General features: G+C 45.6%; 1 protein-coding gene across 1 annotated transcript in view; it reads left to right on the top strand.

Moving 5' to 3' along the window:
- The first annotated feature begins 4,151 nt into the window (after positions 1-4,151).
- LOC144125497 (E3 SUMO-protein ligase RanBP2-like) overlaps positions 4,152-16,393 on the top strand; it is a 149,547-nt gene continuing 137,305 nt past the window's right edge. Inside the window, exons 1-10 of the mRNA XM_077658938.1 lie at positions 4,152-4,429; positions 8,460-8,527; positions 9,710-9,823; positions 10,684-10,727; positions 10,822-10,868; positions 11,078-11,137; positions 11,605-11,673; positions 12,938-13,111; positions 15,052-15,251; positions 15,950-16,082. Coding sequence (XP_077515064.1) covers positions 4,358-4,429; positions 8,460-8,527; positions 9,710-9,823; positions 10,684-10,727; positions 10,822-10,868; positions 11,078-11,137; positions 11,605-11,673; positions 12,938-13,111; positions 15,052-15,251; positions 15,950-16,082 — 981 coding nt within the window. The 5' untranslated portion in view covers positions 4,152-4,357. The remainder of the gene's footprint in view (positions 4,430-8,459; positions 8,528-9,709; positions 9,824-10,683; positions 10,728-10,821; positions 10,869-11,077; positions 11,138-11,604; positions 11,674-12,937; positions 13,112-15,051; positions 15,252-15,949; positions 16,083-16,393) is intronic.

The raw sequence follows: 16,393 nt of genomic DNA on the forward strand, positions 1-16,393 counted from the left end.
TCGAACGAAGGCGATTTTTTATCAGTGACAACTTGGAAAACGATCGTTCGGTCTCAATGCAATAGAAAGGTTCGGAAACACGTCAATAAGCTTTCTTTTGTGCAGCAACTTCATTATTCCCAGGGGACTCGTGTCCTTGCACGCAGAGTTGTGCAGAAAGTTCGCAAACTGAACGATTTCAGCGGAAAATGCTGGCTCCAAATCATTTTTGTAGGTTTTCACCAACTTCTCAGCCTGCTCTGCCAGAGAGGCGTCGCTCCCAACTTCTGTCAGCAATTTTAAGAATCCGAACCTTTCGCAGAGTTCAGTGTAGGCAGCCTTTCGCATTCGAAAAGCAGAGCCTAGATTGTCAAGTACAACATTGTAGGTCTCCACGATAAACTTTTTTCTACCTTGTAGCGCACTATCGCGTTTTCCGTCCGGGTGCTTACTCAAAACGGTGCATTCGCCCTCATCCTGATAACATTGATTGGTACTTAGCGTGCGTGCTCTCTCTTCGAAGGTATCAAAGAGAGGTCGCAAAGAATGAACAGAGCCTTCTAGAGAGCTCAGCAGGTCTACAGCAGTTGAAATGTCTAGGCCTGGTTTCTGAAATGCTACGCTCGTTTTGTCAAAGCGCTCCAAGATTTCACTCCAGAAAATCGCCATGAATGCAGTCTTTAGTTTTGTCATTTTCTTGAGGAGAGAGTGCACTTCGTTCCTAGTATCACCGTTTTCTTCCTCGTTCTTTGATATAGCTTCAAGGCAACACAAGACTGCATCGAATTTTTTCAGAATGGCCTTACATGATTCAGCGTGTCTTGACCACCTGGTGTCAGAGACTTTTCAAAACAAGCTGCTGGCCAGTTCCGCCCATGCTGTCCAAAAGATACCTCCATCGCTTAGGTGAGGCAGCAAAGAACACATACAGTCTCTGAATTACAGTGAAAAATTTGACTGCCTCAAGGCAACTGTCAACGCTACACGCGCCAACTAAGTTCAGTGAATGACCAGCACACGGCACGTAGACTGCCAATTCGTTCAGGTGTTTGATTTGAGCTTGCAGTCCTTTGTATTTTCCTGACATATTGCTCGCATTATCATAAGCTTGGCCCCTACAATCATCAATTGAGATGCCATTGGTCGTCAAGAGGGACATACACAGTATCGAAAAGATACAAGCCGGTATGCGAATCGATTGGAACAAATCCAAGAAAGCGTTCGTACACTTTCCCATTTAAATAGTATCGTAAAACAACTGACAGCTGATCAATGTGAGTAAGGTCTGGAGTCGAATTGGCAATTAAAGATAGGTATTTTGCGCGTTTCACTTCGTCAACGAGAGGTTCCTTTACAGCCTTTGCCATATGCTCGATAAATTCATCACAAATGGTTTTTGACAGATACGATGGGTGACCTTTTCCTTTGTTCCCGTAGCGTTTGATGTGCTCCTCTAGAAAGGGATCAAACTTGGCAATGGCCTCAAACACTGCCATATAATTGCCATTCCTCGCTGAACCAAAAATCTCCTCACTGCCCCTAAACGCTAGGTTGCGCTCAGCTAGAAGCTTAACTACAACGACTACGCACTTCAACACCTCTGTCCAGTAAGCGGTCTCAGTGACAAGATGCTTAACCAGCTCCTTGTCAATTGTGCTGCTCGAGTTAGAGCGGGCGAGCCATGCTGCCACGCAGTTCCGGTGGCCGACGCCATTTTCATGTGCGCAAACCTTTTCTTCTGCTCTTTTACAATCGGAAAAGCCGTGCGTGGTGAAAGCACTGGGGTTGCTTGAAATCGAAAATAGTTTGTGCATTAAACAGTAAACGGAACCTTTTAACTCCGAGTACGTTAACCAGTGTCGCTCGTACGCCTCCCCATTTACAGCCTTTCGCACGAAAAGATGAGGTCACCTATATCGTTTCTGAGTTTTGTATTGCCTTTTGGAAGACGGAAAATTTTCTGCCTGATTTTGAAAATGCAATAGCCTTTTCTCAAGGCATACAGTCCGAAAGCTGTCAGTAATAACGTCCGGCCACTTAGCAGGGTCACTTCGGAGAATCTCGCAACGTACCTCTTGCTGCGGGGGTGTCTGTACTTCTCTGTTGCCGCAACGAGAGGCCGTCTAATTCGTCCTCTCGAGGCACACTTTGTGGGTGCGATCAGGATTATTTGAAGCCAAACTAATAGGAAACAAGTGAGTCGGTTCTTGAAGTGTTGTTTCCTGGCGCTCGTCAGTAGAAGGAGGCTCATCGGGGATGTTTGGCACCTGTTGATCAGCAGTAGTAGAAATCGGGCGTGGTGTACCGGACACCTGGAGCTCTGTGGCAGGGGCCCGGCCGAGTAGCATAGACGTTGCTGGCTCAGGAACAGGACAGGGCTCGGTTAGCGACGGTTGCTCAGAAATACGGACGACCGAGGTTGGCACCGTTTTCACAAGATCCAGACAACCAAGATGAGTCAAACCTTGCTTCTTGCCAGGAAACCGTGGTGATGGAGTTGGCAAGTCCTCCACAGAAGCACAGTCGGTACTATTGGGAGTTTGACACGGACTCTGGGTAGAGCGATCATACTGCTCCGCGGAAGCTGCATTCAGTAGGTACTTTGTCATCTTTGGTAGCTTCTTTTCACGCTCTTCTCTTCCTAACTTCGCCTTTCGTTTAGACGCACCACTTTGATGCTTCCTACCGAGCGTTTTCGCATGAATGGATGCTAATTGTTCACCGCACCGGGCATTTCGTCAGTCCGACGCGACTGCAGGTGTCCAACGGTGGCCGTCCGATGACTGGCGCACGCTGCCTGGATGGTCCGTGGCTGGCCGAGAGTGGTGCGTCCCCCGGGAGCTCCACAGCGGGTGGGCTTATGCAAGCTTAACTGGCGGCTCGGGGCTGAATCGCAGCCCGCGATGAACTTTCTTTCACAGGCGCGCGTCGCGTCTGTCTGTTACTAGCGCCAAAGCAGGCGTTCACATACGCATAGAGCCCCCTCCCTTAATTCAGCGCTGTGCAGCAGCTCACGCTGCAGCCCGCGTCTCGCTAACCAGGCCTATGAATGGGGGGGGGGGGGGAACAGGAGTAGACATCACAGAACACTATCAGCTCCATGGTCGGCTCAGTCGACGGCAGTATTCCCACGAAGATCATCTACCTACACACCTACCCTGCAACATGCACCCACACCCAAACAGAGTTCACCAAATATAACGGGACGAAAACCAAGCGTCTTGTAAATTCTGTCATGAATATAACGACCTCTATATAGGGTATGTATCTGCCAGCAGAGCCCCATTATACCGAAGATTAACGCACCAACGATCGGCGAGTGGGATGAGGTGCTGTCTAGCTCAGACCCAGGGACTGAGCGCTAGGTGACCGCTCGGGCATGGCGAGCAGCCAGTTAAATAAATGGGGTCCTGGCCCACAAAACTGCTTCTCAGTAAAGTTTTTTTCTTTCTGACGCTGGGATTTGGAGAAATACGCCTATTACAGCTATCGAGCAACAAATTGGTTTCTTGCGGAACCGGTGGAACCCGAGTAAAAATGCTTCGGGTATACATTTTGGAATAAAAAAAAAGCGGGAGGGAGGAGCGTAATGTTTAGGGAATACAAAGCGCGCTGAGAAAGCCGCAAAGCAATCTAACTTTTTCTGTGGGGTCGCGCCCGAGGAGGTACGGGGCCTACTGGGCCGACGAGCAGAAGAGTTGGGTACTCCTAGTGCCTAGGCGAAGCATGTGGCCGCTTCAAGCTCGGAAACGAAGCGACTAGGGGCAGTCGACGCGACTCCTAGGCGACAAATTTTACATACGACACCATGCTGAACCACATATTTTTCGACGAAAAAACCCAAGAAACACACGGTTCAAATGTACGCGCCACACGCATCTCCTGCGTCGCGCTAAATGTCACCACGGGTCAGCCACCAGCTGCGTAATGCAGTCTACCTCTGTCCCGGTAACAGCAAGCGATTCGTAATCCGCCCAGCAGGACGCGCACCGCGCACATTGACTGAAAGTTAAAACATATTTTGCGTGCTAGTAACCGCAGATAGCTTTAATTGAAGGCTAGGTTGCATTCTTTGTACCTGAGTTATTCTGCGTCATTCTATTTTCTTTTAACAACGACGCACCAATGACGAACTATTTTTTGTGAACTGCTGCTCCCACGGCTCCTGCTGCGTTCTTCGGCTGCGGTACAGAAAAACCTAGAAGCACGCAGAAGTTTGCGCACCGCGTGCTCGCTGTACCGGCTAGCGCGAGGGGTTTTCGTTGCCTAGTGTGTTTTGTCCGGTGATCGTGCGCGGGCGACGTTACTGACGTGCTGTGCTTTATGGTGCTTCATATGCAAAACTTCTGGCGCCGAAGGGCTGTAGAAGAGGGCAACAATGTTTCGTACGAAAAGGGACGTTGACAAGCATCTCGCCGGCATTTTGGCGAAAATTAAGGATGAGAATGAGGTAAGGTGTTATTGGCGCGTCACCGTGACATTTGTTGCACATTAGGTTGCCGAAGTAACCTTGGTGTTGGCTGTGCTGTAGCATCGCGTTTTGTTAGCTCTTATTGCGTCTTGTGCTTCAATGGTAACTAACTGTTTATTTTCTGCGCATATGCAGCGTTTTGGCGGTTTGCCGACGTTAGGCTTAGCAAAGACGTTTCGAAACTTTTGGCAGCTACTAATTTTTCTTAGCATTGTCGTTTATTAAACCTGCATTTTAATGATATGCCGGCTCAGTGCTGTCTTCCAGGCAGTTTTCTGGTATCTTGAATGGTTGCTCGTTTCTTGTTTCGTTACTTGGCCTCGCATGAATGAGCTCAAGCATGAACGATGTGGGCATTGACCGGTGAATAAACACGTTGTGGCTTTCTGGTGCAGAATAGCGGTACTTGATACTGCAAGTTTGTGTGTTGTTCCTGCTCTAGCTCTGATCCTCCTGTCGGTTGTGCACTGTGAAGTGACGCGCTAGCTTTACACTTTGTCCATTCATTGGGATGTGTATTTGTACTCTGTTCGCAATATCGAGGAGCACGTTGGTTTTACGCTCTCTTTGGCTACAAATATACATGTGAATGGTAGCATTGACACTGCGTTCGTCGATCATTTATTCGTAATGAGACATTCAGTGATCAACACTCAAGGTGTGACACTCTAAGTGGCCACTCTTCGCCGAGTTTTTGGAGCGCATTTCAAAATGTCAACAGTAGTAACGCGTGTAGCGTGCCCCCTGGTTGGTGGGTGCCGTAAAAATTATAATTTGGATGGAAATGCAGCAGCTGGCCTGTGCAAAACATTTTCCGTTGGCTCAGAAATTTTTTTCTGAGCTAGGAATAAAGGAAAGACGGTACGAGCTGCTCCATCAATGCAGTTAATGAAAGGAAAGACGACTTTTTTGCATAATGGACGGGCTATCTCAAATAATTAGTTCTCTGCACCGCCGTCCGCGATTGATTTGGGTGCAGCTTTGGTGCAAGGAACCGTGACACCAACCTCCAAGGAGGTGCAAAAAAGAAGTGCACGTGCAGACGGCTTTCAGCAGACGACGCGCAGATGACGCATGTTAGCTCGTAAATAGTGAACATGAATTGAGGGATGTCTTCGCTGTCGTCGACGGGTTCGATGTCGTTCTGCGAGACAATGGCACTGAAACCTACGCGACAGCAGCCAACTTTATGTGTTTGGTGCTCTAGCTGCCATGTTAATTTTGACAGGCCTTTCGTGTGCGTGCGAGTTCACACGAAACGTACGGCGCAAACGACGTTGTGTGGGCTGTTGGCAAACTGCGAGCAGGACGAGTCCGAGCGTGTTTTGCTACAACCGGCGCCGGTACCTGTGCCTGCTGCGTTAAGCATATGCAGGCAGATGCTGCTGATTCGACGCTGCCTGGCCATTCTGCTGCGGCTACGGGGAGGCCGGGGCTAGCGCGCTAAGCAGCGATGAAGCCCTCTGGTGCTACCGAAGGACCGGGCACCCTCCCATAGGTGTCAGAAAATATGTAGGGACCTTGAATTCAAGCACGCCAAAAGTTCTTTGAAAGTCGTTCTGAGTGTCTGAAAAGCCTTGTGAATTTGTAATTGAAATAGCTTGCGACCATGCTTTTATAGCACTTAGGAATTCGACTGCCGTTGGTCCAAACAAGTGAGTTGCGGCGTGACAGCACAGAGTCGGTTTCCTCGTATTCACTATGGGAAGAGTAGAACTACTCCATAACAAGAACTATGCGATGTCGCCGTCGTCGACCATGTCCAACTCCATGGCCGACTGAAGTCTCGTTAGACACGGAAGTGACCGCACACAAAAAATACACGCGAGAACTCAACACCTCCACGGCAAGCAGGCGACAAAAATCTGCCTGCATGCACTCGATTGCACATATGAGGTGTGGCGATGCTGACGCGCTGCACCTGCACCCTGGAACTGGTTCTGCACCACACTGGCACCAGCGGCACTTTTTCAGAATTTGTGTTGTGAACCGTCACTGAATGGCATGAAGCTAAATAAAACAAAATGGGGGGGAGAGGATGATTGGGAAGAGGAAGAATTCTTTTCTTAATAAAGTTTCTTGTTGTATAGGCAGCCCGATCTAGATCGCAAATGTGAATGTAGGAGGAGGTGCTGATAGGTATTGAGCCCTGCCCTGAAAGAATTTAGCTAGGAATCTGTAAATTTTGGGGTGTACTTGCCTATTTTGCTGTATTCAATGGTGCCAAATTCAACTAACTATGATTTAAGAGTTTTTTTCGCTCTTCACGGTGAGCATGGCAGTATCTCCAAAGATGTTCAGTGTGGAAGAGCATACGACCATAATTGAGCTCCTCTTTCCCCATGGGAAAGATGCAAAGCAGATCCATGATGAAATTTCACAAACTTTGGGTAAAAGTGGCTCTTCATATCCAGCTATTAAACACTAGGGTGTAAATTCTAAAACAGGTCATTTCGTTGTGAGAAACCCAGTGGGAGGCTTGTCTCAGTCTCCTTGCTTACAAATGTGAAAGCCATCCATGAGATGATCGTGGATCGCCAAACATCAGTCAGAATTGTTGCTACTCATCCAGGGATATCGCATGAGCCATTACATACAACTTTGGGATGAGAAAGCTTTGTCATGTGGATCCCGAAACTTTGACAGCCGAACAGAAGAGGAGACTCTTGGAGACACGAGTGGCTGTTTTCAAGCGTTCTGCAAGAAATGAGTCAGATTGCCTGGACAATCTGGTAACTGGTGATGCGACATGGTTGTGCTGTTATGATTCAGAGGCAAAGGAGCAGTCTAAGCAATGAAGTGGTTCCTAGGGCCAGAAAAGTTGTGTGTGCAAAAATCGGTGCAGAAGCAAATGGCAACCATTTTTTTGGATAAGAAGGAAGTTCTGCTTGAGGACTACTTCCAAAATGTTTTTAGCCTCGATGCGACACATTACTGCTTCGTTATTACGAAGCTGAGGTAAATATTCAGGAAGAATCGTTATTACGAAGCTGAGGTAAATATTCAGGAAAAAAGTCCTAGAAAACATCTCCAGAAGTGTCGTCCTGTTGCATGATAATGCTCCGTCACACACTGCAGGTGCCAGCATTGCTAAAATGGCCTCCTTAGGCTTTCAGCTGATGCTTCATCCATCCTATTCGCCTTAACTGGCTCTGTCTGATTACGATCTGTTCTCCAATTTCAAAAAGAAAACGAGGTTTGGGAGGGTTTTGGAGGCAACTAATCTGCAAATCAGTGGTTTGACCAGTGGTCAGAGGAATTCTATTTGCAGGGACTTAGAAAGCTGCAGGAGAGATGTTGCATGTGCATTGAAATCCTGGGGGATATGTAGAATACTTCGCAGTTTCAGCTTCTAGCTCATTTTTTTCTGGGTAAAGCTCAATATTTATCAGCGCCCCATCGTAGCAGCTGTGGATATGCATGAGTGAGTGCTGATGATGGGGACCGTCATTACAGCAGTGGCATGTGAGCCCACTCTGCTGAGGGATCAGCAGATTGGTGGGCTTTATTTTCTGCTCTGCACACTTCAAGCACTGTATGAACGTGCCTATGGCTTGGCTAACAACGGTAAAATGTGACTGAGCATGTGATATACGTTCCTGCCTATGAAGCAGATGCTTGGAGACATTCTGTGAGCTGTTTCAGTAACCTTAATTCATGACATGCGGAGCAGCAAGTAATTAGCCAAGATTATGATGTAGAAACACTACATTTGTTTGTCCTGATCTGGGAAGAAAATAAAGCAGTAATTTGCTGCTGTCTGCTTTTTGCTCCTTGCTGCTGTTCTGTGTCTGTGAGCATGAGCCGATAAATCGAAGCAAGGAGCCTTATTGCAAAAAATGTAGCGTTCGAGTACAAAGACGTGAAAAAAAAAAGATGTATTTTTACATATTCCATATTTCATTGATGTCACACTTATGCCGGCCTAACAGTATGCATGCAGTTGTGCTTCTGATTTTGTAGTGTTCTTCATCTGCATTCTGTCGTGTTGGGTCTGCCTTGATTTCAGAGAAAGATTAGAGGTTTCAACTTTGCCAAGCTCTACTTTGCAGTGAAGGACTATGAGTCGGCCAGGCGGTACGTACCTCTTTCAGCTGCCGGTTTCACTAAAGGCTGGTTCACATGCAAGCGAGACGGTCGCAAATCCTGCCGCGGCGGCGCATACACCCTCTCTCAAGTGGCAGCGGCAGCTCCAGCGGCTGGAGTGCCGAGGTTTGAGCAGGTTGGACATTCTTCACGACGGCAGCACTGCTTCCGTACCAGTGACGGCCCGGCGTTGCCATGTGACCAGTAGTACCAGAGTTTGTACGCCGCACGTGCAAACTTTTGTTTTAAAAAAAAAAAATTTATAATGAGTTGAATGCTTAAAACACCAGATTTATATTTTTTAACATATGAGAATGACAAAATAATGCTTATGTATTACGCTTTTTGGTGTTTTTCAGACCACCAAAACTGGTTGCAAGTGCATATCTTTTGCCAGCAACATTGGTTTTCGCAGCGGTGGAAAACGCACAGCGGCGACGCATGTGAAACGAACGCTCGCGAAATGCTTCGCAGCGTCACGCCGCTGTTCGCTCAATTTGCGGAATCGCTTGCATGTGAACCAGCCTTAATCCATGTTGCAGGTTGTTGCAGAGAAAAAAGATAGAAATGAATTTTTATTGCTTCCACTATATGTACGATTTGCAAGCTTAATGAAAAATATCATACTACGAAACAAAGCATGTACCTTTTTTCTTCATCATGGCATAAATAGCTGCATGATATTTATAGTTGGGTCCGGTTTTTCATGCAGCTTTTTTTTTTATAGCAAATAGTTTGAAACAACTGTGAACCTACTTGAACAACTGTGAACCTACTTGACTCGCTGTTATCAGCAGGCTGGTGAAGAGGTTACAGGCACGGAGGCAATGCCTTATCTTTGCAAGTGGAGGGTGTAAAACTGTTGAGCCTTTCAGTGATCTTTGTCGAAAGTATGTAGCAATAATTTTTTAAAGTTTGAGCGCATCGAAACCTTGCTGACCTGACTGCTGTTTGACAGTGCCTGCATAACAACTTTGTGCAGTGTCGCTGTCAAAGGTAGTATGAAACTCTGTCATTAAATAGCGCATGCTGTGTTAGCTTCGAGTTTTGAATTTTGTATTTTCAAATTCTTACTAACTGTTGCTGAGTTGTTATATTGATGTGCCATGTGTGTGCTGTGCAAGTGCTGCATGACAGAGTTTTTACTATCGGTTTGCATTATGTTGTTTGTAGGTACCTGGCTGACTACTTGACCGTTAATGACAAGCAAGCGGCAGCATACAAGCTTATGGGAGAGATTCATGAAGCCATGGGAAGCCCAAAGCAAGCCCTGCAGGCTTACAAACAGTAATAATGAACTGTTACTGATCTTGTAGATGGTAGATCTGTGTCATGAAAGTGCATATTCAAGATGGTAGTTGATATTTCGTGTGTAGTAACCCCGTACAATGGCAGACGTAACTTACGAGTAGGGAGCTATTGCATCAGTATGTGTTGCCCTTGTTATGTTTGAGGAAGGAATCTGCTGGTAGTGTCCGTGCTCTGTGACACATTTAATAACTAGTAATTTAAAGGTTGCTTTTAGTGCCTGTTCATAAAGTTTTTTGCATTAAGAACCCTTCTTTTTTTTGCATGGGTACACGCAAAAAGCAACCTTGGTATTTCTCTAGACAAGCGTCATGTTTGTAAACAAAGGTGGCGCTGCGGTCGGCAACGACGCGGGGTGTAGGCAAAACGCAGCATGCCTACACTGCGCCAAGCGACGCTGCCTTCGAAACCAACTGGTGTATGCGAATATTTCAAAGTGCGCACCTCTTGTAGTTAAAAATATTTTTGTTGACGCTCGGAGAGTAGTTCTGCACTTTTTTCAGCCTGTTCCCCAGACGGAATTAGTAGGCGAAGCGCTTCATCAGGGGCTTCTCTGCTCCTAGTTGGCGACAAGTAACAGCGCCTTGCATTTTTTTATATGCTGATGCTGTGTTAACCATGTTGTATTTGTGGCCCTAGAAGCAATTGCAGCTTTCTCTCTCTCTCTCTGCAGTGTTTGACTGAGAGTTTCCTGAATTGGTCTCTCTTTTGGTACATTCTGCTCCCGTTGTGTTTGATTTAACAAATGAGTAATAATTATGCTTTAAAAATAATTGCATAATGATGTTGCAGTTTTGACTACTCCAGAAACTAATTCAAATCTTCTTGTTTGTTGGCAGTTCCTTGGCACTTGAAGAAAACCAAAAGGACGTTATCCTAAAAAGTGAGATTAAAAAAAAGATCTTTACTCATAATAAATTCTGTGGTTTGTGTTTTGAGAAGTGTTAATTTATCAATGATTGCCTGTTTCATTGCAGTTTGTGAAATATACAGCGACTCAACTGCTGACCCAGATACAACCAAGGTATGGAAAAGGATGCTTACAGAATGAATGCATATTAATGTGATAATACTTAAGAGCCTACTAATTTTGGCAGTTTTTTTATTTTGCAGTGTTAATTTTTTCAGTATAAAACATTTTTTTCCTATATATGCTAAGCTAACTTTCAAGCCGTCCTAAGATGTTCACTGGTTGAAATATTTCTGGGACTTCCTTTTTTAATTCCTTTTCAGTACTGGCTGGAGCGAGCTGAAAATCTTTTCCCGGGCCATAGGATTGTATTTAAGCTCAAGGTTGGTGTTCGCATTTTACCTTGCAATGTCCTAAAGCATGCTTGGGTGGAGTGCAAAATTTTAGCTAATTTGAACGGACTTTCTGGATGTGTATAAGTCGAGGGAACATTCCTGGAACAACTGCGTTGACCATTGGTCAACTATTGCTTGTGATAAGGGTCATTGAAAAAAAGTCACCATAGCATTGCATATCATAACGTCGTAGTAAATGCTGTTGTGCTTGTTTGTGCTTGTTACTGGTACAAGTGGCCAAACAGTGGTCATCCCTAGATGTCAATGTTGGAGCTGGTAACTGTTTTGGAAGTGAGCTGCAGTGTTTGGTTTTTTTGGTCGTAAATTTTTCTCTTGCAAGACAAGTGTATAGCCAGTGTAGTTCATGTTTTGGAGAAGGTGTGGAATGAAGTGAGCAAATGTTTGTTTGATACTCTCAGTAATGACTGGCACTTTGTGGTTGATTTCTGTTGCAGGAAGGCATGGCAAGAGCCAGAGGAGAACCAGATGTGAAAGACATGGAAAATCTGATCACATCTGAGCTGGTAAGCATTTCTCGTTCACTGCTGCTGTTTCTCTTTTTTCAGTGTTCTTGCTGAATGGAGCTTAAGCCATGCAACAAGTTGCCGGTATGACCATTCTGGCTGTGGTACTTTTGTCACATAGATCAGTTCGGGGACCCTTTCCTTATTGCGCCTTAGTCCATTGGTCATATATGATTGACATTTTTAGCCTGCCGCCAAAAATTAAAGTCGGCGCTCCTGGACAAGCTGTGCCATCTAGTTTGCGTCTATAACACCACCCCCTTTTTTTTCTCATTTTCTAGCGCAAGATGAAAAATGAAACTGACCAGAGGTAGCCTGCCCGTTGCCGATCAGGGCGTCTGTTGCGCAGCGCGCTCCTGGAAGGCGAAAAAATACACTAAGCATTTTTTTTAGAGCAGCAGCAGTTAGTTAGACAACCAAGCGGAATTGTCAAATTTCAGTTCCGATTGCGACACTTCGTATCAGAGGCCCGTGACATCATTACGTGCGCGCGTGTTTAGTTTTGCCTTTCGCGTTATATTTTATGCAGTGCGCCTGATTTTCAGAGTGGTTTTATTTGCTGCTATAGGTTCTTTGCAACATACTGCTATCAAATGCGCTAGTAGATTTTTGATCATGAAAGGCCATAGAAAGTGCAGTGTATTATGTACGCAGCTGAAATTTTCTAGTATGATACCTAAGAACATGTGCAACGTTTTATATATATATTTTAATTTTTTGTGATCAGTTTCTGGCTCAGTGCAGTGTCTTATTTTTATTTTGCTTGTATTATTTTTTCTGTTACCAACATATTTAACCAACAAATGTTCGAAAAGTTTTGCTTACACAACTCCGGTGTTTTTTTCGTTGGGAAGTATAATCAGTAAGCCCCAGTTCGATGTATTACAATTTGCAGTGCATTCAGCACTATGAACCAGCATACTTGTGCCGCACACAAATTGATGGTAAGTGTCCATGTGGCGTAAGCTGCCTGGCTACTCGGACTTCTTTTCCGGAGTGTGTGGAATGCTCTGTGCTGGAGGCTGATTCTCCAAAAGGCCCAGCCGCATATGAAAAGAGCACCCAGTATTGAGTGGAATGCAAGGTCTCTCCTTACGAGCGGTTTTCTCTGTCAGTTGAAGACATCATCATTAGCTCCGAGTCGTGTGCGCGAATAAAGTGCAGATTGTTAGGGTGACTTTAATTGATGGGGTGCAGCTTTCTTTGTCAGAGCTGCAAGGTCTTGCTTGTAGCACTATTGATATGGTACATGCATTGCGTGCAGGTGACGCGTCCATTAGATGTGCCACTCCGAGTGAAGCTTTTGCGCCTGCTGCTGGACTCTGGGCGTGTGCTGGATGCCTACAAGCACTGCCTGCAGGCAGAGGAGGAGCCGCAGTTTGGTGCCGAGGCCTTCTACTCACTCCTGTGGCAGCGTTGCTTGGCTGATGTTTTTGAGGCATGTGCCTTTGTTTGTGGTGTGTTGTCATGAACAGCCGTGCTTTTTAGTTGTATTTTCTGGAGCAGGCACACAGATGATTGTTTACTGACTGGAGTGACTTTTTTTGACTTCCCAAAGCTAGCTTTGTTCGTTGTTACCATATTGACTCTATTATAACGTGGGCCTTGTTTTTCCGGAAAAAAATCATCTAGAAATGTTGTGTGTATTAGAGTTGAGTACGGGCATGAAACTGTACTAGCAACAGCCTATTGTCATCGGTATCGCTAAATGATGCCTTGGTATTTCTTACGAGTCGATATCTCCTACCTCAGTTGTGAATACTGGTAGGCCTTGCAAGCATCTGGAGTGTTCATTCAGCAGGGCTTTGACCTGGACTTGAGCCTACATGGAACTGTGGGTTATGGAGGTGTGCCGAGTTCACTACTACATTGGGTTGAAGGGCCGCTGCACGTTCGTTTGGTATTACTGAAACTTGTTTGTGTGACTGGTTGAAGCAAAGAGGATTTTCACTAGCCTGTCGATTCAGAAGAGTTTCAATGGGCAAAAGAATGCCCGGTTTCCAGAGATTCATTGTTAGAAGGGCTGGTTCCCAGTGCCTCGCTGCAAGACTTTGTGGGATGAGTGAATGACGCATGGCTACACAATCCTGTCTGCCTTGTTCGGCAAGCCTTTTAAGAAGTGTGGAATTTCAAATGTCATAGATGCCAGAGTATGAAATGCTTTGTGCCATTGAGAGAGCCAAGGAGAGAGCCAAGAAGGCCTCTGACAGCGACGATGAGTGATGACAATTTTCCCAGCCAGATAAGGAAAGGCGAGCAAAGCGATGAGGCCGTTTACTTCATTGTGGCATTAGAGTGGTTGCAGTAAAGTAAAATGGTTGCAGTTATGTGACAAGAAGATTAATTTTTTATCGAAGTATGAAAATCTGGTGCGCTGTACAATCGAAGACATTGCACTTTTTTTTGTTCTATGAAAAATGGGTGCGTGTTACATTCAAGGGCTTGTTAAAATCGAGTAAATATGGTACTTCTTTCTCCATACTCTCGACCTAGCAACAAAAGATAAAAACCAAAAATTACTGCTGAACATTTGGGAATTGCAGGTGCTCGGGTCATTTGGTGGTATGCATGTCTGATAGAATTTCTGCTAGAGTAGATGTGGTTAAGGTAGCTGGTTGGTGGTAGTGGTTAACAGCTCTTAGCTGCAGTATTTCTGTGTGAAATGTTAAGAAGCTAGTTGGACGGATCTCCTTGTCATTATTATGGCCGAGAAAATGTACCAGAGTTATCTGAGCTATCAGGCCTTGTGCAGGAGACCTCAAATATTGACTGTATGTGTGTGGTAGCGTTGACCGGCTTTTGCACTGGAAGTACTGGGGCTAAGGTGCTTTGCATACCGAGCATTGGCATCTCTCTGGAGCGCTGCCTCATGGCTCCATGGGGCCGTTACATCACTCCGTTTGTGGCGAAATCTGGACCAGGCGTTGCTGCCTAGCACCCCCAGATCTTCGAATTGACCTGGCTGGTGCAGTCTGCAGGTTTAAATTATCCAGTAAAATTTGCATTAGAAATTGTGGGACTGCAGAAATTATTTGAATTATCTGGGATTTTCATTAAAACGTTCAAATTATAGAGGTTTTACTGTGTTTGAGACAAATCATTTACCTCTATTGAGGGCAGAATGCAAGAGTAGGATATTTTTCTTTTTCGAATGATTATTGGGCCCACTTTGCTTGTAGAGATTACAGCTTTTCAGGAGAGTACACCCTATGGAAACACTATTCAGGATGCAGTGCATGCAGCATGTTAGAATGTTGGTCCCCATGATGTTTGCTGTTGACCATGCACTAGAAAAATGGCTTCATGCAAAGGATCCATGGCCGCAGCATTCCAGGTTCCATTGCAAGGGGGTAACTTAATCGTGTTGCTTGTTTGCAGGCATACAATGAAAATCTGGTTGGCCCAGTGGACGAATCTTTTTTTGCCAAATACTTGCTGACCCTGGACCAGCTGGCCACACTGGCACTGGCCAATCCTAACAACTCTGCAACCTGTGCTACACCTGGCTCCCTCAACGGAGAGTCAGCCAAGCAAGGGGAGCGGGTCGCCGTGGAAGATGCCATCAATGCTGTTATGGCGTGAGTGTTTCGCTGAAGGGCATGTATAGTTAAGTGTTCTGCAGTTAAGTTAGGTTTTCAATTTGTACATAAGCACTTGCATTTGATCTCGTCTTGGGTTGGCATTTTCTGGAACAAGGAGCCTGGAAAAAGGAACTGCACAAGAAAAATAATTCCTTACTACTGAGTGAAAGTTGTTGGTTATTTATTGCTCTTTTCTTCGCAGTAGCCAAGAGCCTAAACTTTTGATGTTATACATGGTACATTTTCTTCATATTTGATGGTTGCTCCTTTCATGGCTCGTCGCTTCAGGAGTTTCATTGTAATGGCACATAAATTCAGCGTGGGGTCAAGTTCAGTTAATCTTGACTCTTGTCTGTGACTCTTGACTGATTCTCTACCAGTGATGGGGTATTCATGCTTGCAAATTGCTTAGTTAATAAGGCTAATGGGAATAAGCATAACTAGAACATTTCTGGTGCTCTATACCGAAAATGTGTTGTGGCTGTGCTAGAGCAGTGCATATTTAACTAGCTGATTGGCTTAAAACCAGGCAGGTGCGGGCCAAGCCGAGCCTATGTATTGCGATCTTCTGTAGGGGGTCGGGTGACACCTTAAATAGGCCCATGCAGTTCAACTAAAAATGTTTGCTCATAGCTGATTACATGTTGCGAATAGTCGCATGATTAGGAGGCATTGTGAACATGCTCTGTGCCCAGGCTGGACTGCCTGCTGGAGAAGGCGCACAAAAAGAAGTGGCATAGGAGTGGGGCTTGGGCCTTCGTGCTGCAGCACGTCACTGCCCAGCTCTATCTTCACATGGCCACTTTGCTGCTCAAGAGAGCCTGGAAGGTATGTGTGCATCTTGGTTTGCAAGCAGTGTAGAGGCTGAACTCTCCAAGTGCTTGTGCAGGCAGAGTGAGAAGTCTGGGGAGGTTTGCTCTGGGGGGGGTATTTGCTAACCACCTTAGTCAGAATGACATGCGGAAAGCAGTTTTGTATGTTGTCACTTTCTATAGGTGCAAGATGCTGTAGAAAAAGCTCAGTTCAGTTACCAACTCTTGTTAAAACTCTGTTCACCGGACTGAGGCTCCTGTTGTGTCTTTTGTACAAGTTTGAGCTGTCAAGAATTCCATCTTCCCTGTCTTTCTGTAGCTTTGTTA

The sequence above is a fragment of the Amblyomma americanum genome, chromosome 3 (assembly GCF_052857255.1).
Source record: "Amblyomma americanum isolate KBUSLIRL-KWMA chromosome 3, ASM5285725v1, whole genome shotgun sequence".
NCBI classification, from domain to species: Eukaryota; Metazoa; Arthropoda; class Arachnida; order Ixodida; family Ixodidae; genus Amblyomma; species Amblyomma americanum.